The following is a 16,626-nucleotide window of genomic DNA, read 5'->3' as shown; positions in this document are numbered from 1 at the left end:
AATGCTACTGTAAACATTTGAATATAGGTGTTTATGTGAACATAAGTTTTCATTTCTTTTGAGTACATATTTTTTTCTTTTTTCTTTTTTAGTATTATTATTTTTTTAAGTTATACTTTAAGTTCTGGGATACATGTGCAGAACGTGCAGGCTTGTTACATAGGTATACACGTGCCATGGTGGTTTGCTGCACCTGTCAACCCATCATCTGTATTAGGTATTTCTCCTAATGCTATTTCTATGCTAACCCCCCACCCGCATACAGGCCCCGGTGTGTGATGTTCCCCTCCCTGTGTCCATGTGATCTCATTTTTCAACTCCCACTTATGAGTGAGAACATGCAGTGTTTGGTTTTCTGTTCCTGTGTTAGTTTGCTGAGAATGAGGGCTTCCAGCTTCATCCATGTCCCTGCAAAGGACATGAAGTCATTCTTTTTTATGGCTGCATAGTATTCCATGATGTATTTGTGCCACATTTTCTTTATCCAGTCTATCATTGATGGGCATTTGGGTTGGTTCCAAGTCTTTGCTATAGTGAACAGTGCTGCAATAAACATACATGTGCATGTGTCTTTATAGTAGAATGTTTTATAATCTTTTGGGTATATATCTAGTAATGGGATTGCTGGGTCAAATGGTATTTCTGGTTCTAGATCCGTGAGGAATCACCACACTGTCTTCCACAATGGTTGAACTAATTTACAACGTGTAAAAGCGTTCCTATTTCTCCACATCCTCTCCAGCATCTGTTGTTTCCTGACTTTTTAATAATCACCATTCTAACTGGCATGAGATGGTATCTCATTGTGGTTTTGATTTTCATTTCTCTAATGACCAGTGATGATGAGCATTTTTTCATGTTTGTTGACTGCATAAATGTTTTATTTTGAGAAGTGTCAGTTCATGGACGTTTACCCACTTTTTGATGGAGTTGTTTTTTTCTTGTAAATTTGTTTAAGTTCTCTGTAGATTCTGGATATTAACTCTTTGTCAGATGGATAGATTGCAAAAATTTTCTCCCATTCTGTAGGTTGCCTGTTCACTCTGATGATAGTTTCTTTTGCTGTGCAGAAGCTCTTTAGTTTAATTAGATGCCATTTGTCAGTTTTGGCTTTTGTTCCAATTGCTTTTGGTGTTGTAGTCATGAAGTCTTTGCCCATGTCTATGTCCTGAATGGTATTGCCTAGTTTTTCTTCTAGGATTTTTATGGTTTTAGGTCTTATATTTAAGTCTTTAATCCATCTTGAGTTAATTTTTGTGTAAGGTGTAAGGAAGGGGTCCAGTTTCTGTTTTCTGCATGTGGCTAACCAGTTTTCCCACTGCCATTTATTAAATAGGGAATCCTTTTCCCATTGCTTGTTTTTGTCAGGTTTGTCAAAGATCAGATGGTTGTAGATGTGTGGCATTATTTCTGAGACCTCTGTTCTGTTCCATTGGTCTATATATCTGTTTTAGTACCAGTACCATGCTGTTTTGGTTACTGTAGCCTTGTAGTAAAGTTTGAAGTCAGGTAGCATGATGCCTCAAGCTTTGTTCTTTTTGCTTAGGATTGTCTTGGGTATATGGACTGTTTTCGTTCCATATGAAATTTAAAATAGTTTTTTCTAACTCTGTGAAGAAAGTCACTGGTAGCTTGATGGGGATAGCATTGAATCTATAAATTACTTTGGGCAGTATGGCCGTTTTCATGATATTGATTGTTCGTATCCATGAGCATGGAATGTTTTTCCATTTGTTTGTGTCCTCTCTTATTTACTTGAGCAGTAGTTTGTAGTTCTCCTTGAAAAGGTCCTTTACATCCCTTGTAAGTTGTATTCCTAGGTATTTTTTTTCTCTCTGTAGCAATTGTGAATGGGAGTTTGCTCATGATTTGGCTCTCAGTCTATTATTGGTGTATGGGAATGCTTGTGATTTTTGCACATTGATTTTATATCTTGTGACTTTGCTGAGGTTGCTTATCAGCTGAAGGAGTTTTGGGGCTGAGACGATGGGGTTTTCTAAATATACAATCATGTCATCTGCAAACAGAGACAATTTGACTCCCTCTCTTCCTATTTCAATACCCTTTATATCTTTCTCTTGCCTAATTGCCCTGGCCAGAACTTTCAATACTAGTTGAATAGGGGTGGTGAGAGAGGGCATCCTTGTCTTGGTCTGGTTTTCAAAGGGAATGCTTCCAGTTTTTTCCCATTCAGTATGATATTGGCTGTGTGTTTGTCATAAATAGCTGTTATTATTTTGAGATACGTTCCATCAATACCTAGTTTATTGAGAGTTTTTAGCATGAAAGGATGTTGAATTTTATCAAAGGCCTTTTCTGCATCTATTGAGATAATCATGTGGTTTTTGTCATTGGTTCTGTTTATGTGATGGATTACATTTATTGATTTGTGTATGTTGAACCAGCCTTGCATCCCTGGGATGAAGCCGACTTGATCGTGGTGGATAAGCTTTTTGATGTGCTGCTGGATTCGGTTTACCAATATTTTATTGAGGATTTTCACATCAATGTTCTTCGGGGATATCCTTGAGTACCTAATTTTTAAAAGTTTCTTTGACTTAGCACCTAAATAAGGTCTGCATTATGATTAATTTATAGTGTTTAAGTATTTTAATTTATAGGTTATCTTTCTTTTTTTGAAATTATTTATTTGCTGCAGAAACTAGGTCATTTGTCCTGAAGAGCTTTGCACAGCTAGAATTTCCCCAAGTATGATGATATTTAACATGTTCTTTTGTCATTGTTGCCATCGTCACTGTTCCTCCTCCTCTTCTTCCTTCTTCTTCCCTCCTCTCCTTCTGTCCCACTTTCTCTCTTTGTTTAACAAGAATACTTTATTGGAGGCATTTTGTTCTTCTATCAGAATGTATGTTATGTCTTGTAGTCTCTTTTTTCTGTGATGTTAGCAGGTGTTGATAGTCAATGCCTACATTTATTAATTCTCTGTAGGTTGCAAAATGGATGATATGCTTTTCTTGTAGAGTGTTTATAGTTTTGGGTTTTACATTTAAGTCTTTAATCCATCTTGAGTTAATTTTTGTATAAGGTGTAAAGAAGGGGTCCAGTTTCAATTTTCTGCATATTGCTAGCCAGTTCTCCGAGCACCATTTATTAAGTAGGGAATCCTTTCCCCATTGCTTGTTTTTGTCAGGTTTGTCAAAGATCAGATGGTTGTAGGTGTGTGGTCTTAGTTTCCGAGTTCTCTATTCTGTTCCATTGGTCTATGTGTTTGTTTTTGTACCAGTGCCATGGTGTTTTGGTTACTGTAGCCTTGTAGTATTGTTTGAAGTCAGGTAGTGTGATGCCTCCAGGTTTGTTCTTTTTGCTTAGGGCTGTCTTGGCTTTACTGGCTCTTCTTGGTTCCATATGAAATTTTAAGCAGTTTTTTTCTTTTTTTTTTTTTTTCTAATTCTGCAAAGAAAGTCACTGGTAGCTTCATGGGAATTGCATTGAATCTAAAAATTACTTTGGGCAGTATGGCCATTTTTGTGATATTGATTGATTCTTCCTATCCATGAGCATGAAATGTTTTTCCATTTGTTTGTGTCCTCTCTGAATTCCTTGAGCAGTGGTTTGTAATTCTCCTTGTAGAGATCTTTCACCTCCCTAGTTAGCTGTATTCCTAGGTATTTTATTCTTTTTGTGGCAATTGTGAATGGGAGTTCATTCCTGATTTGGGTCTCTGCCTGCCTGTTGTTAGTGTATGAGAATGCTGGTGATTTTTGCACATTGATTTTGTATCCTGAGACTTTGCTGTGTTTGCTTATCAACTTAAGAAGCTTTTGGGCTGAGACTATGGGGTCTTCTAGATATAGGATCATGTCATCTGCAAACAAAGTTAATTTGACTTCCTCTCTTCCTATTTGAATACCTTTTATTTCTTTCTCTTGCCTGATTGCCCTGGCCAGAACTTTCAATACTATGTTGAATAGGAGTGGGGAGAGTGTGCATCCTTGTCTTGTGCCAGTTCTCAAGAGGAATGCTTCCAGTTTTGGCCTATTCAGTATGATATTGGCTGTGGGTTTGTCATAGATGGGTCTTATCATTTTGATGTATGTTCCTTCAGTAGCTAATTTATTGAGAGTTTTTAACATGAAGGGATATTGATTTCTATTGAAGGCCTTTCCACATCTATTGAGATAATCATGTGTTTTTTGTCTTTAGTTCTGTTTATGTGATGAATCACACTTACTGATTTGCATATGTTGGACCAACCTTGCATCTAGGGGATGAAGCCTACTTGATTATGGTGAATAAGCTTTTTGATGTGCTGCTGTATTCAGTTTGCCAGTATTTAGTTGAGGATTTTTGCATTGATGTTAATCAAGGATATTGGCCTGAAATTTTCTTTTTTTATTGTATCTCTGCCGGGTTTTGGTATCAGGATGATGCTGGCCTCATAAAATGAGTTATGGAGGAGTCCCTCCTTTTCAATTGTTTGGAATCTTTTCAGTAGAAATAGTACCAGCTCTTCTTTGCACTTCTGTTATAATTCAGCTGTGAATCTATTTGGTCCTGGGCTTTTTTTTTTGGTTGGTAGGCTATTTATTACTGCCTCAATTTCAGAACTCATTATTGGTCTATTCAGGGATTCAATTTCTTCCTGGTTCGGTCTTGGGAGCGTGTATCTCTGCAGAAATTTATCCATTTCTTCTAGATTTTCTAGTTTATGTTCATAGAGGTGTTTATAGTTTTCTCTGATGATTGTTTATATTTCTGTGGGGTCAGGGTGATAACCCCCTTATCATTTCTAATTGTGTTTATTTGATTCTTCTCCTTTTTCTTCTTTATTAGTCTAGCTAGTGGTCTATCTATTTTATTAATTTTTTCTTTTTTTTTTAACAATTTATTTATTGAGGGCGAGGCAGGGAAGCGGGGAGGGAGGGCAGGGGCGACCTCTCTTCCTCACAGGCACCAGGCCTTGTTCCTCTCCCAGGTAAGCTAAGGTTGGCAGGGGCTGAGGGGAGTGAGGCAGGGAGGATGCATGGGGTCTGTGGGAGCCAGAAAGAAGCTGGAGTCAGAGGTAGGAGCTGGGGCTGTGGGGGGGGTGAAAGGTGAGGCAAGGTCAAAAGTGAACTGCAGCTCGGAGGGAGGGGTCCAATGTAAACCAGGACTTATAGGTGGAGAGGTAAAATGAGATTCGTAGGGGGTGAAAGAGAAGTTGGGGTCAGAGGTAGGAGCTGGGGCTCAGGTCAGGGGTTAAAGGTGAGGCAAGGTCAGAGGTGGAGTGCAGCTCAGAGGGAGGGGTCAAACATAAACCGGGACTTATGGGTCTAGAGGTAAAATGGGATTCATGGGGGGCAGGGGTCAAAGGTGAAGCAGAGGTCAGGGGTGAAAGAGGGCCCTCAAAGTTAAAGGTGTGGTTTCCAGAGTCAGAAGGTGTGAAGCGGGGCTCCTCCTAGGAATATCAAGGTTGGAAGAGCTCAAGGGGGTGAAAGATAAATTAGGGCTCAAGGGTCAATGGGGAGCCAGGGTCGGAGATGAAGTAGCCAGAGGTAAAGTGAGCTCCGAAGGTATTGTTAGGGTCAGGGTGAAGTCTTAGGGTCAGGGATGAGTCAGGCTTGGAGGGAAAGTGGGGGTCTAGGGGTCAGAGTTGGAGGGCCTAGGGGGTCAAAGGTCAGAAGCCTCGAGGGGGCAGACAGGAAGCGATGGGAGCAGCCTAGGCCACCTCCTCCTCGGCCTCCTCCTTGAACTCGCCCTCCTCGGCTGTGGCATCCTGGTACTGCTGGTACTCAGATACCAGGTCATTCATGTTGCTGTCAGCCTCGGTGAACTCCATCTCGTCCATACCCTCGCCTGTGTACCAGTGCAGGAACGCCTTGCACCGGAACATGGCCGTGAACTGCGCAGAGATGCGCTTGAGCAGCTCCTGGAAGGCTGTGTTGTTGCTGATGAAGGTTGCGGCTATCTTCAGGCCGTGGGGCGAGATGTCGCACACGGCCGTCTTCACGTTGCTGGGGATCCACTCCATGAAGTAGCTGCTGTTCTTGCTCTGCACGCTCAGCATCTGCTTGTCCACCTCCTTCATGGACATGTGGCCCGGAACACGGTGGCCATGGTCAGGTAGCGGCCATGTCGCGGGTTGCACATGGCCATCATGTTCTTGGCGTCGAACATCTGCTGCGTGAGCTCAGGCACCCTCAGGGCCCGGTACTGCTGGCTGCCCCGGCTGGTCAGGGGTGCGAAGCCGGGCATGAAGAAGTGCAGGCGGGGAAAGGGGACCATGTTGACGGCCAGCTTGCGCAGGTTGGTGTTCAGCTAGCCCAGGAAGCGCAGGCAGGTGGTGACTCTGCTCATGGTGGCTGACACCAGGTGGTTGAGGTCCCCGTAGGTGGGTGTGGTCAGCTTGAGGGTGCGGAAGCAGATGTCGTAGAGTGCCTCATTGTTGATGCAGTAGGTCTCATTCGTATTCTCCACCAGCTGGTGCACAGACAGCGTGGCATTGTAGGGCTCCACCACCGTGTCTGACACTTTGGGCGAGGGCACCATGCTGAAGGTGTTCATGATGCGGTCTGGGAACTCCTCACGGATCTTACTGATGAGCAGTGTGCGCATCCCGGACCCCGTGCCACCCCCCAGCGAGTGCGTCAGCTGGAAGCCTTGAAGGCAGTTGCAGTTCTAGGCCTTCTGGACCACGTCCAGGACAGCGTCTACCAGCTCTGTGCCCTCCGTGTAGTGCCCCTTCACCCAGTTGTTGCCGGCTCTGGACTGGCCAAACACGAAGTTGTCCGGCCGAAAGATCTGACCGAAGGGGCCAGAAAGGATAGAGTCCATGGTGCTGGGTTCCAGGTCCACCAGCACTGCTCTGGGGACATAATTTCCTCCTCTGGCCTCGTTGTAGTACACGTTGATCCTCTCCAGTTGCAGGTCACTGTCCCCATAGTATGTGCCTGTGGGGTCAATGCCCATGTTCGTCACTGATAACCTCCCAAAACTTGGCCCCGATCTGGCTGCCACACTGGCCGGCCTGCAGGTGCACGATCTCCCGCATGGTGGTGGCGCTGAGGGTGGACGTGGCGGCGGTGGCGTGAGCGCGGGGAGCTGCAGCGGCGGAGGTGGAAGATGCCGTGGAGACGGCGGAGCACTATTAATTAAAAAAAAAAAAAAGGGCTCCTAGATTTGTTGATTTTTTGAAGGATTTTTCATGTCTCTATCTTCTTCAGTTCTGCTCCGGTCTTGGTTATTTCTTGTCTCTGCCAGCTTTGGGGTTTGTTGCTCTTGGTTCTCTAGCTCTTTTAGTTGAGATGTTAAGTTCTTAACTTGAGATCTGTCTAGATTTTTGATGTGAGTGTTTAGTGCTGTAAATTTCCCTCTTAATATTGAATTAGCTGTTTCCCAGAGATTCTGGTACATTGTCTTTTTGTTCTCATTAGTTTCAAATTACTTCTTGATTTCTGTCTTAATTTCATTATTTACCCAAGAGTCATTCAAGAGCAAGTAATTCAATTTCCATGTAGTTGTGTGGGTTTTAGTGAATTTTTTTTTTTTTTTTGAGATGGAGTTTCACTCTTGTTGCCCAGGCTGGAGTGCAGTGGCATGATCTCAGCTTACTGCAACCTCTGCCTCCCGGGTTCAAGTGATTCTCCTGCCTCAGCCTCCCTTGTAGCTGGGATTACAGGCATCTGCCACCACACCTGCATAATTTTGTATTTTTAGTACAGACGGGGTTTCTCCATGTTGGTCAGGCTGGTCTCGAACTCCCGACCTCAGGTGATCCACCTGCCTCGGCCTCCCAAAGTGCTGGGATTACAGGCGTGAGCCACCGTGCCCGGCCTTCTTTGTCTTTTTTGATCTTTGTTGGTTTAAATTCTATTTTGTCAGAAACTAGGATTGCAACTCCTGCTTTTTTCTGTTTCCCATTTGCTTGGGAAATTTTCCTCTGTCCCTTTATTTTGAGCCCATGTGTGTCTTTACATGTGAGATGGATCTCTTAAAGACAGCATACTGATGGGTCTTGGCTCTTTATCCAGCTTGCCATTTGCATAATTATTTTCAATTAGTTTCTTTGCAAGAATCTATTCAAGCTCTTTATCCACATTTTAAGGATTGTTTTATTTAAAACTAGATAGTATAATTCAAAATCCTCTTATGATTTGCAGATAAACAACAATTCATGGCAATCTTCTGAAAGATAGTGAAGAGGTGAGACCGCCACTGAAACCCACTCCGTTTTGTGGAATTCTCACTCTTCTCCCTGGAGACCTCATGACTGTGATATATGAACTGAGAGAGGGCAGTACTGTCAAAACATACATGGAAGAGAATTTAATAAAACAGAGCTCTGTGTACCTATCATCCTGAATTCACATATGTTAATAATTTATGATACTTGCTTTGAATTATTTTATTTATTAAATAAATAAAATATTATAGATAGAGGTCAAGTCCAATTTGTACTTCTTCCTAATCATTCTCTTCATTCTCAGAAGAACCATATCCTGAAGTTGGTGGACATTCTTCTCATTCATTTTCATGCATTTAATTTTACTACATATATATATATATATATATATATATATATACACATAGACAAAGATCTGGTATCATTAATGAGTATCTTTTGACTTTATGTAAATGTTTAAAAATGTATATAAATCTATCGCTCTTTACAAAGAATTTAACAACTTCCTCACCATTATGTTTGTGAGATTCACCCATGTTAATACTTGTAACTCTTCTTTCAACAGTTACATATTATTTCATTTTATGAATATATACATTTTGCCTATTCATTCACCTCTTCTTGAATATTTACATTGTTTTCATCTTTTCATTGTTTCAAACAAAGCTGCGATAAACATGTTTTCTTGAGCATATGTGTAAGAGTTTTTCTTTTTTTTTGTTTGAGACAGAGTCTCGCTCTGTTGGCCAGGCTGGAGTGCAGTGGCTCGATCCGGGCTCACTGCAAACTCTGCCTCCTGAGCTCAAGTGATCCTCCTGCCTCAGCCTTCCAAGTAGCTGGGATTACAGGTGCATGCCACCACGCCTGGCTAATTTTTGTGTAGAGATGGGGTATCGTCATGTTGGCCAGGCTGGTCTCAATCTCCTGACTTTAAGTGATCTGCCAGCCTTGGCCTCCCAAATTGTTGGGATTACAGGAGTGAGCCACTGTTCCCGGGCCTGAGTTTTTCTAGAGCAGTAGTTCTCCGACTGTTTAATTTTACTCTTAAAAATTATTGAGGACCCCAAAGAGCCTTTGTTTATCTCAGTTAAATATATTATTATTTACTGTATTAGAAATTAAAATAGAAATTAAAAATATTTAATTATGAATTCATTTAAAAGTGATAATACATCAATTACAAGTTAGCACAAATTAGTTTATGAAAATAACTATATTTTTTTCAAAACAAAAACATTTAGTGAGAAAAGTAACATGGGCTTATATTTTTTGCAAATCTCTTTTATTTCTGTCTTAATAGAAAAGAGCTGGATTCCCTTATCTGTTTCTGCATTCACTCTTCTGTGATATGTTGTTCTGGGTGAAATATGGAAAGTCCTATCTCACACATATGTGTAGTTGGAAAAGACAGGAGTTTTTAAGTAGTCTATACAGATAATTGTGGATGGTTTTTGATATCATACCAAAATTGGACAATTGGAAGTTTCTTAGAGGTTAGTTCCAAAATGCAAACTGAAACTATATCAATGAACTGTTTGTGTTTTTATACATGAAAATCCATTTGCCTATCCTCACCTGGAATGGAATTTTTACCTATGAATGATTTTTTAGCATCATGCATTCACTATTTTAAAAATATTCCTTCACTGAGTTATGCAGAGCTTTCCAAATATTGGCATATTTCATGATACAATACCACATTTGTTATTATCACCATTGATCTTATCAGGAAAGTATTTATGTTTCAGAAAGCTGTACAGCTTATGGTGGCAGACTCAAGTTTTCTTTTTTTTTGTAAGTTTCAAATATTTATTAATGAGTGTAACCTCCTACACAATACATCAACATGATTTCATGCATTTAGAGGATAAAAATTTCCTAGTTAAGTGGAAAATTGTGGAGATGGCTTCTGGAGGACCTTCATTCTTGTAAAAGCAATTTTACAAGACCTTCTTTCTTTGGTTTGCTGTAAACCACATTAACTGGGTAGAACTTGTATTGATCATTGGGACCCAGTTTGTTCCAGGGCTCTGGGTCATTCTTTCTGTCCCAAGTAACATCTGGATTGAACAATGCTGGATGTAAGACATACAGTGCTGCTCCAGTACCTCCATCTCCAATAAACTCAAGGAGGAGAATCATGCTCAGATGCTTCTTGGCTTGATTGAGGATCTGGTAGAGCATGTTTGCAGCAGCGGCCTCTGATTCAAAAGGAGAGAACAAGCCTAGCTATCATAAGCCGTGGACTAAGTAGTATCTACTACAAGTTTTCTAAAACTCTAATTTTTACATGAAAACTTGAATTTTGTAATTGACAAATAATGCTGTCAGTTGTTTTCCTTGAAGTGACAGCCTCACTTTGTTAATTTTAGAGAAACATCTGCCCAAAATCCAAGTCTGAATAACCAAAGTTTGTCTGTCAGTAATTCTTTTAACTACAAATGGTGTTTCATGAAAAGAGTTGCTTGTAAATTGCACAAGTGTTTGTCTTTGAGGCAGTGATTATACTTCAAGATGTAGCAGAAGTGCTTTATGCATATTTTCCATTTGTCATACAAAATATTTAAAAACCGTGTTCTCAAGGGTCAATATTTATAACATGAATACTTTTCACTGCTCCATATAAGACAAGTGCAACTGACGTTTTTAATAAAGCAGCATATGGTGGTAACAAACACAATGCCTACTAGTACTATTTTGTGGCACTGCTTCAATTTGTGCTAAGGCACCGGTAGTCTTATCCACTGTATTAGTTTCCTAGGGCTGCTGTTACGAACTACCACAAATTTGGTTGCTTGAAACAACAGGCATTTATTCTTCTTTAGTTCTGTAGGTCAGAAGTCTGAAATGAGTTTCACTGGGCAGAAATCAAGCTATCAGCAAGGCCCACTCTTTCCACAGACTCTAGGGGAGAGTCTGTTTCCTCGCCTTTTCCAGCTTCTGAAGCTGAATTTCTTACATTCCTTGGCTCATAATCCCTTCATCTTCAAAGCCAGCAGTATAGCATCTTGCTTTAGCCATTATGTTGCCTTCTTCTGTTCAAATCTCCCTCTGCCTGTGTTGTGACCATCCTGAAGAAAAAGAATGGATGCCCACCTGAAAATTGGTTTGGATGTCAGGAATGATGATGCCACACACATACCAAGAGGGTATGAAAAGATTTACTGCTTACATAATTGAAGCTTTTCTGGGGAGAGCAGGGCAGCCCTCCCAAGCAGATTTGAAAAGGACTTGAGAGCCAGGAAAAGAAACTAGCTTGAATATTTTAAATTGTGATTAGGGAATGGGAAAAACTTTCAATGTAAAAGGCTAGATAGTAAAAATTTTAGGCTTTGTGAGCCATAAAATCTCTGCCATAACTACTGAACTTAAAATGTAAAAGCATCCATAGACAATCTATAAATAAATGGGTATACCTGTGTTTCAATAAAACTTTATTTATGGATACAGAAATTTGAAATTCATATAATTGTCATGAGTCAAAAAATATTCTTATTTTGATTTTTGGCCAGCCATTAAAAAAATGTACAAATCACAAGTTCACAAGTTATATAAAAGCAGATAATGAATAGGATTTGGCCTGCAGGCTTAGTTTGACAACACCTGGATTAGTGTTTCACAATAGATGGGAGAAATATTACATTTCTTTAATGATGCATAAAACATTTCCACCACATATTATCTCATTTGATCTTTAGAACAACTGTGAAGTAGATATCCTCATCATACTCATTTTACAGATGAGAAAACTGAGGCTCAGATATCTTCATAAGGCAGTGGCTCTAAACCCTGGCTGTACATTGGAATTATCTGGGGGGCTTTTAAAGAATATCAGGCTTCACCCCTTGAAATTCTGACCTAATTGGTGTAGGACCATGGCTCTCAAATGGGGACAATTTTGTTTCTCCTCCCCCAGGGGACATTTGGCAATGTCTAGAAATATTTTTGGTTGTAACAACTGAGAGAGGAGTGTTGTGATACTGACATATAGTGGGTAGAGTCCAGTGATGCTTCTAAATATCCTACAATGGACAGGGCATCCCTTCACAACAAGTATTACCCAGCCTAAAATGTTAATAGTGCCAAAGCTGAGAAATCCTAGTCTAGGCCAGGGCTCAGGCATTGGTTATATGAAAATCTCCCTAAGTGGGTTCCCAGGTGGTAGTTTAATATCTATATTCTCTCTGTAGTATGAGGGCTCAGTGATAACTTGGCTAATTCATGTCAATAGACAATTGTGAATTTTCAAGAAAAGACAATTCTAGCTCTTTACTGGCAACTTTTTTTTTCTTCAGCTGCTAATAAGATTTTAAACAGACAGGATTGAGCTCTTTGTCCTTTGTTTTATTTGGTCCACTCTGTGGAGTAGTGTTGAGAGCACCAAAGTCATAGAGGAGCTCTCCTAGGTAACAGGGTGGTTTGAGTGAAAGAAGCAGCACCTATGTATTTACTTGAAGAGCTCCTGCTCTGAAACCCTTGGGAATCTGATTGGCTTAGGAAGACTGGAAGCTTTCCAGAAGGATACGACTAATTATTGCTTTCAAAGGAGATGCACATGTGTGAAGGCCTGAAAGGTATGAATCTGGGGAAAGAAAATATAGAAATTCGAACTTCTTGCAGTTCAGGCTAATGAGATGTGGTGAGACCCAGGGAATTAGTGGAGGTCATTAGGGTGTGCAAAAAGCACTCAAAAGAGATACTGGAAAGATTTATAATGCAATGATTCAAAACAACATAATGCAAAGGGAGAAAGAAAATATTGTGTAGGTCAATGTTTCTCAAGGTATAGTCCTTGGATCGGCTACAGCAGAACTATGTAGGATACTTGTTAAAAATGCAGATTTTTCAGACCTTGCTGAGACCTTTTGAATCAAGATCAGGGTGAAGCCCCAGAATCTGCATGTCTAACGGGCTCTCCAAATGTTTCTGATGTACACTATAGTTTGAGAAGCACTTTTATAGGCAGAACTCTTGCTCTAACTGGAAGATGATCAAGATGACCGCGTAATCTGAAATAAAGGTGTCCCTTGTCTTAGAAAAGCATGTTTTCCTGAGAAGTAGTGTGTTAATGGAAGTTTCACAAGTTGACTTTTATTGTAATTGCACTAGGGGGACTCATTATTACTTAAAAGAAGCCAAAGGTTAAGATGTTCACAGAGTGAATGTTCATATTCAATTGATCTTTTAAAATGTATAGGGGATCTAACCTGTCATAATCAATATTAGTTAGCTCTCTAACCTAAACAAGATGTAGGCATTTAAAAAGATTCACTTTTATACTTATTTCTGGGATTCTTTAGCATTTTTGCCTTTCACAAAAATGTTTTGTGTCAATTTTAAATTTAGAAAATATAGCGAATTAGGTTTAATTAATTTTGACAACCATGGTAACGTGCTTGTTATGATTATATAAATGAAATTTTTGTGGCTTCCATATCTGTTGCATATCATGTTCAAACAAAGATCTCACAATGGAGCAGAAATATGCTGATTAGATGAATGGCATTAAGTACAAAATTGTATTGTGCTGGGTGCATTTGAATTTTACACAAAGAACAGACTTGGAGTCTGATTATCCCAGTCTCTGATTGCTTTGTCATTCACAGTTTTGATAAATGGTTTAATCATTTAATGAATTAATAATTTGCTATTGAGTCAACAAAATATCTAATCGCAAACCTTCTAAAAATCTGAGACTAGTTGAATCCTCATCCTTTGCATTATTTAATAGTGTATATATAATTGTTCTATTTTTTTCTACTGTCCTTAATCACTTCCACTTGATTTGATAAGACCTTCCCAGGCTCTCTGTGAGATTTTCGTTTTGACAGGATGATGATAATACATGGCATATTGAGAATTATAGCAATTCTAGTAGAGGAGAATAAATGGCTGTATAGTATGGAAATGTAGAGTTCCTATTTAGAAAATCAAATTGGTGGATAAATAAAATGCACTTCTGGCTCATTTCCAAATTATTTGTTCAATGAGGTCCATGTCAATCTGCAATGCTTTCAGTGTAAAGGAATCCAGAAGAATACAGAATCTTGAAGATTAAAGCTAGAACAAATTTAGGAGTTCTCAAACTCAAATCTCTAAGAAAGCCAGGTAATTAACATAAATAAGTGATAAGCTTCACATTACAATATTAAGGGGGTTCCTTCCCCCTGTTGCCTGTGGAAATATAGGGTCATTGTTTCCAAATAGTCTGATTTTTCAAGAGATGCCAAAATCTAGTCTTCCCTATCCATCCTTCTGCTGAGTAGTCACTAGGATCTGGAACTTCTCCTCTCAGTCACAGCTAATTGCACGAGGGATAGGTGCCTGTCTTTGAGGGATATTGCCATGCAAATGCTGGCAGCTGACTCCTGTGACCCAGCCTTAAGATGAACAAGTATAGTTTATTTCCCCAGGACATTTGAGTCATGACACAAAGGAAATTTATAAGTTGGTAGCAAGGCAGAAATAAGTAGACACAAAGACTGAAACCAAGTTATGTTACCTGCAGAGCACCTGATAGAAAGTTGCAAACTTCTACAACTGAGGTCCTCACAGAGTGGCTTAGAATCTAGACCCACCCACCACCTGAATCCCCATGCTAGATAAGGTATTTTTTAAAAATTATTTTTATTTTTATTTTATTTTATTTATTTATGAGAAGGAGTCTTGCTCTGTCACCCAGATTGGAGTGCAGCGGCACGATCTGGGCTCACTGCAACCTCTGCCTCCTGGGTTCAAGCGATTCTCCCGTCTCAGCCTCCTGAGCAGCTGAAATTACAGTTGGGCGCCACCACATCAGGCTAATTTTTTAAAATTTTTATTACAGATGGAGTCTCACCATGTTGATTGGCCAGGCTGGTCTCGAACTCCTGACTTCAGGTGATCCACCCACCTCGGCCTCCCAAAGTGCTGGAATTACAGGCGTGAGCCACTGTGCCCATCTAGGTGTTTTATTTTAACAGCGAAATAAACCCAAGGGTGATGAACACACTAAACCCAGAAATGTGTATGTGAAGGGTTGGATTAATTGGGGATAACTGTATTTAACTTCCAGAACTGTTAAGAATTAAATGAGTATGTGTGAAAATGTCTAGGTCAGTATCGAACACATAGTAGGCACTTAGTGCTACCTTCACAGCTCTCTTCCTGTCTGCTCCTTCCACTACCCACGTATTTACATTTAGTATTGGCATCAACCAAGGGAAGGATGCCGGTATCCGTGACTCAGTCTGATGATGGATAAAAAATTTCTCCTGTCTCTTAACCAACTATTATCTAAAAGTCCCCTGTCTATAAGCCATATTTTTCCAGACTCAGATCTTGAGGGGAATTGGTAAAAAATTGTAGACCCCGAATTTGGCTGCCTGTATCTGTCAGGATTCAGTGTAAGAAACAGAGATCACTTTAAGTATTTTAAGTAGAAAGGAATTTAATAAGGAGATTAGATATTTTAAAAAATCTTTGGAAGGATTGGAAGAGTAGGCTCTAGGCTGAACCTGAAGAAATGGCTCCTAGAATCTTATAGAACTGATCCACCAACTGGCTACTACTTCTGAGACCACCACTGGAATGCTTGAATTCAAGAGCATAGCACCACAGCTGACACCCAGGAAGCTGGAGACTAGTTGCTGGCACACAGCTGCAGAACATTCCCATGTCTACATGACCTCAATTGCCAGGGTAAGAGAGTCTAAAAGGGGAGAGAAAGTGGCCTTGGCATGATTTCTGCTTTCCAAATCTCACAAAAATGTACCTAATTAATACAAGCCATTTTACATTGAGAATTTTAGCTGTAAAAGAGTCTGTGAAATGCAATTTTCAGTTTTCTAGTCTTTGCAGCACAGATGGTGCACTAGAAGGAAATGGGAATGAAGGATGAGTGAACCAGTCCACAGTATCTATAACACTGTCTGCAATGGACTGAATGTTTGTCCCCTCAAACTCATCTGTTGAAAATCTAATCCCAATGTGATAGTATTTGGAGGTGGAACCTTTGGGAGGTGATTAGGTCATGAGGGTGGAGCCCTCATGAATGAGATTTGTGCCCTTTTAAGAAGAGTCCTTTAAGAAGAGCTAGCTAACTCTCTTTTCACTCTGTGAGGATATAATGAAAAGACAGCCATCTGCAAAGCAGGAAGTAGGCCTTTACCAGACACTGGATCTGCCAGTGCCTTGATCTTGGACCCCCCAGCTTCCAGAGTGTCAGAAATAAATGTTTGTTGTTTGAGCCACTCAGTCTATGATATTTTGTTATCACATCCTCTCTTAGTCTGTTTAGTGTAGCTCTATGGGAATACCACAAACTGGGTAATTTATAAATAAAAAAAATATTTCTCACAGTTCTAAAGGCTGGGAAGTCCAAGATTAAGGGTCTGCATCTGGTGAGGGCCTTCATGCTACATCATCCCATGGTGGAAGTCAGAAGGGCAAGAGAGTAAGAGGGGGCTGAACTTGCTTTTATAATAAGCCCACTCTTGGAATAACTAACCCATTCCAGTGATATT

General features: G+C 40.1%; 1 protein-coding gene and 1 pseudogene across 1 annotated transcript; both read right to left on the bottom strand.

The window, feature by feature from the left end:
• Positions 1–5,659: 5,659 nt before the first annotated feature.
• On the bottom strand, positions 5,660–6,997 carry LOC129024380 (tubulin beta-4A chain-like; annotated as a pseudogene).
• A 3,045-nt stretch (positions 6,998–10,042) lies between these two features.
• On the bottom strand, positions 10,043–10,306 carry LOC129024186 (cytochrome c oxidase subunit NDUFA4-like). Its single transcript, XM_054471067.1, has one exon. The coding sequence runs from the start codon at positions 10,304–10,306 to the stop codon at positions 10,043–10,045; it is 264 nt and encodes an 87-aa protein (XP_054327042.1).
• Positions 10,307–16,626: the final 6,320 nt, after the last annotated feature.

The sequence above is a fragment of the Pongo pygmaeus genome, chromosome X (assembly GCF_028885625.2).
Source record: "Pongo pygmaeus isolate AG05252 chromosome X, NHGRI_mPonPyg2-v2.0_pri, whole genome shotgun sequence".
Taxonomy (NCBI): Eukaryota; Metazoa; Chordata; class Mammalia; order Primates; family Hominidae; genus Pongo; species Pongo pygmaeus.
Note: the sequence above shows the minus strand (reverse complement) of the source record. Positions and strands in the feature narration are given on the sequence as shown.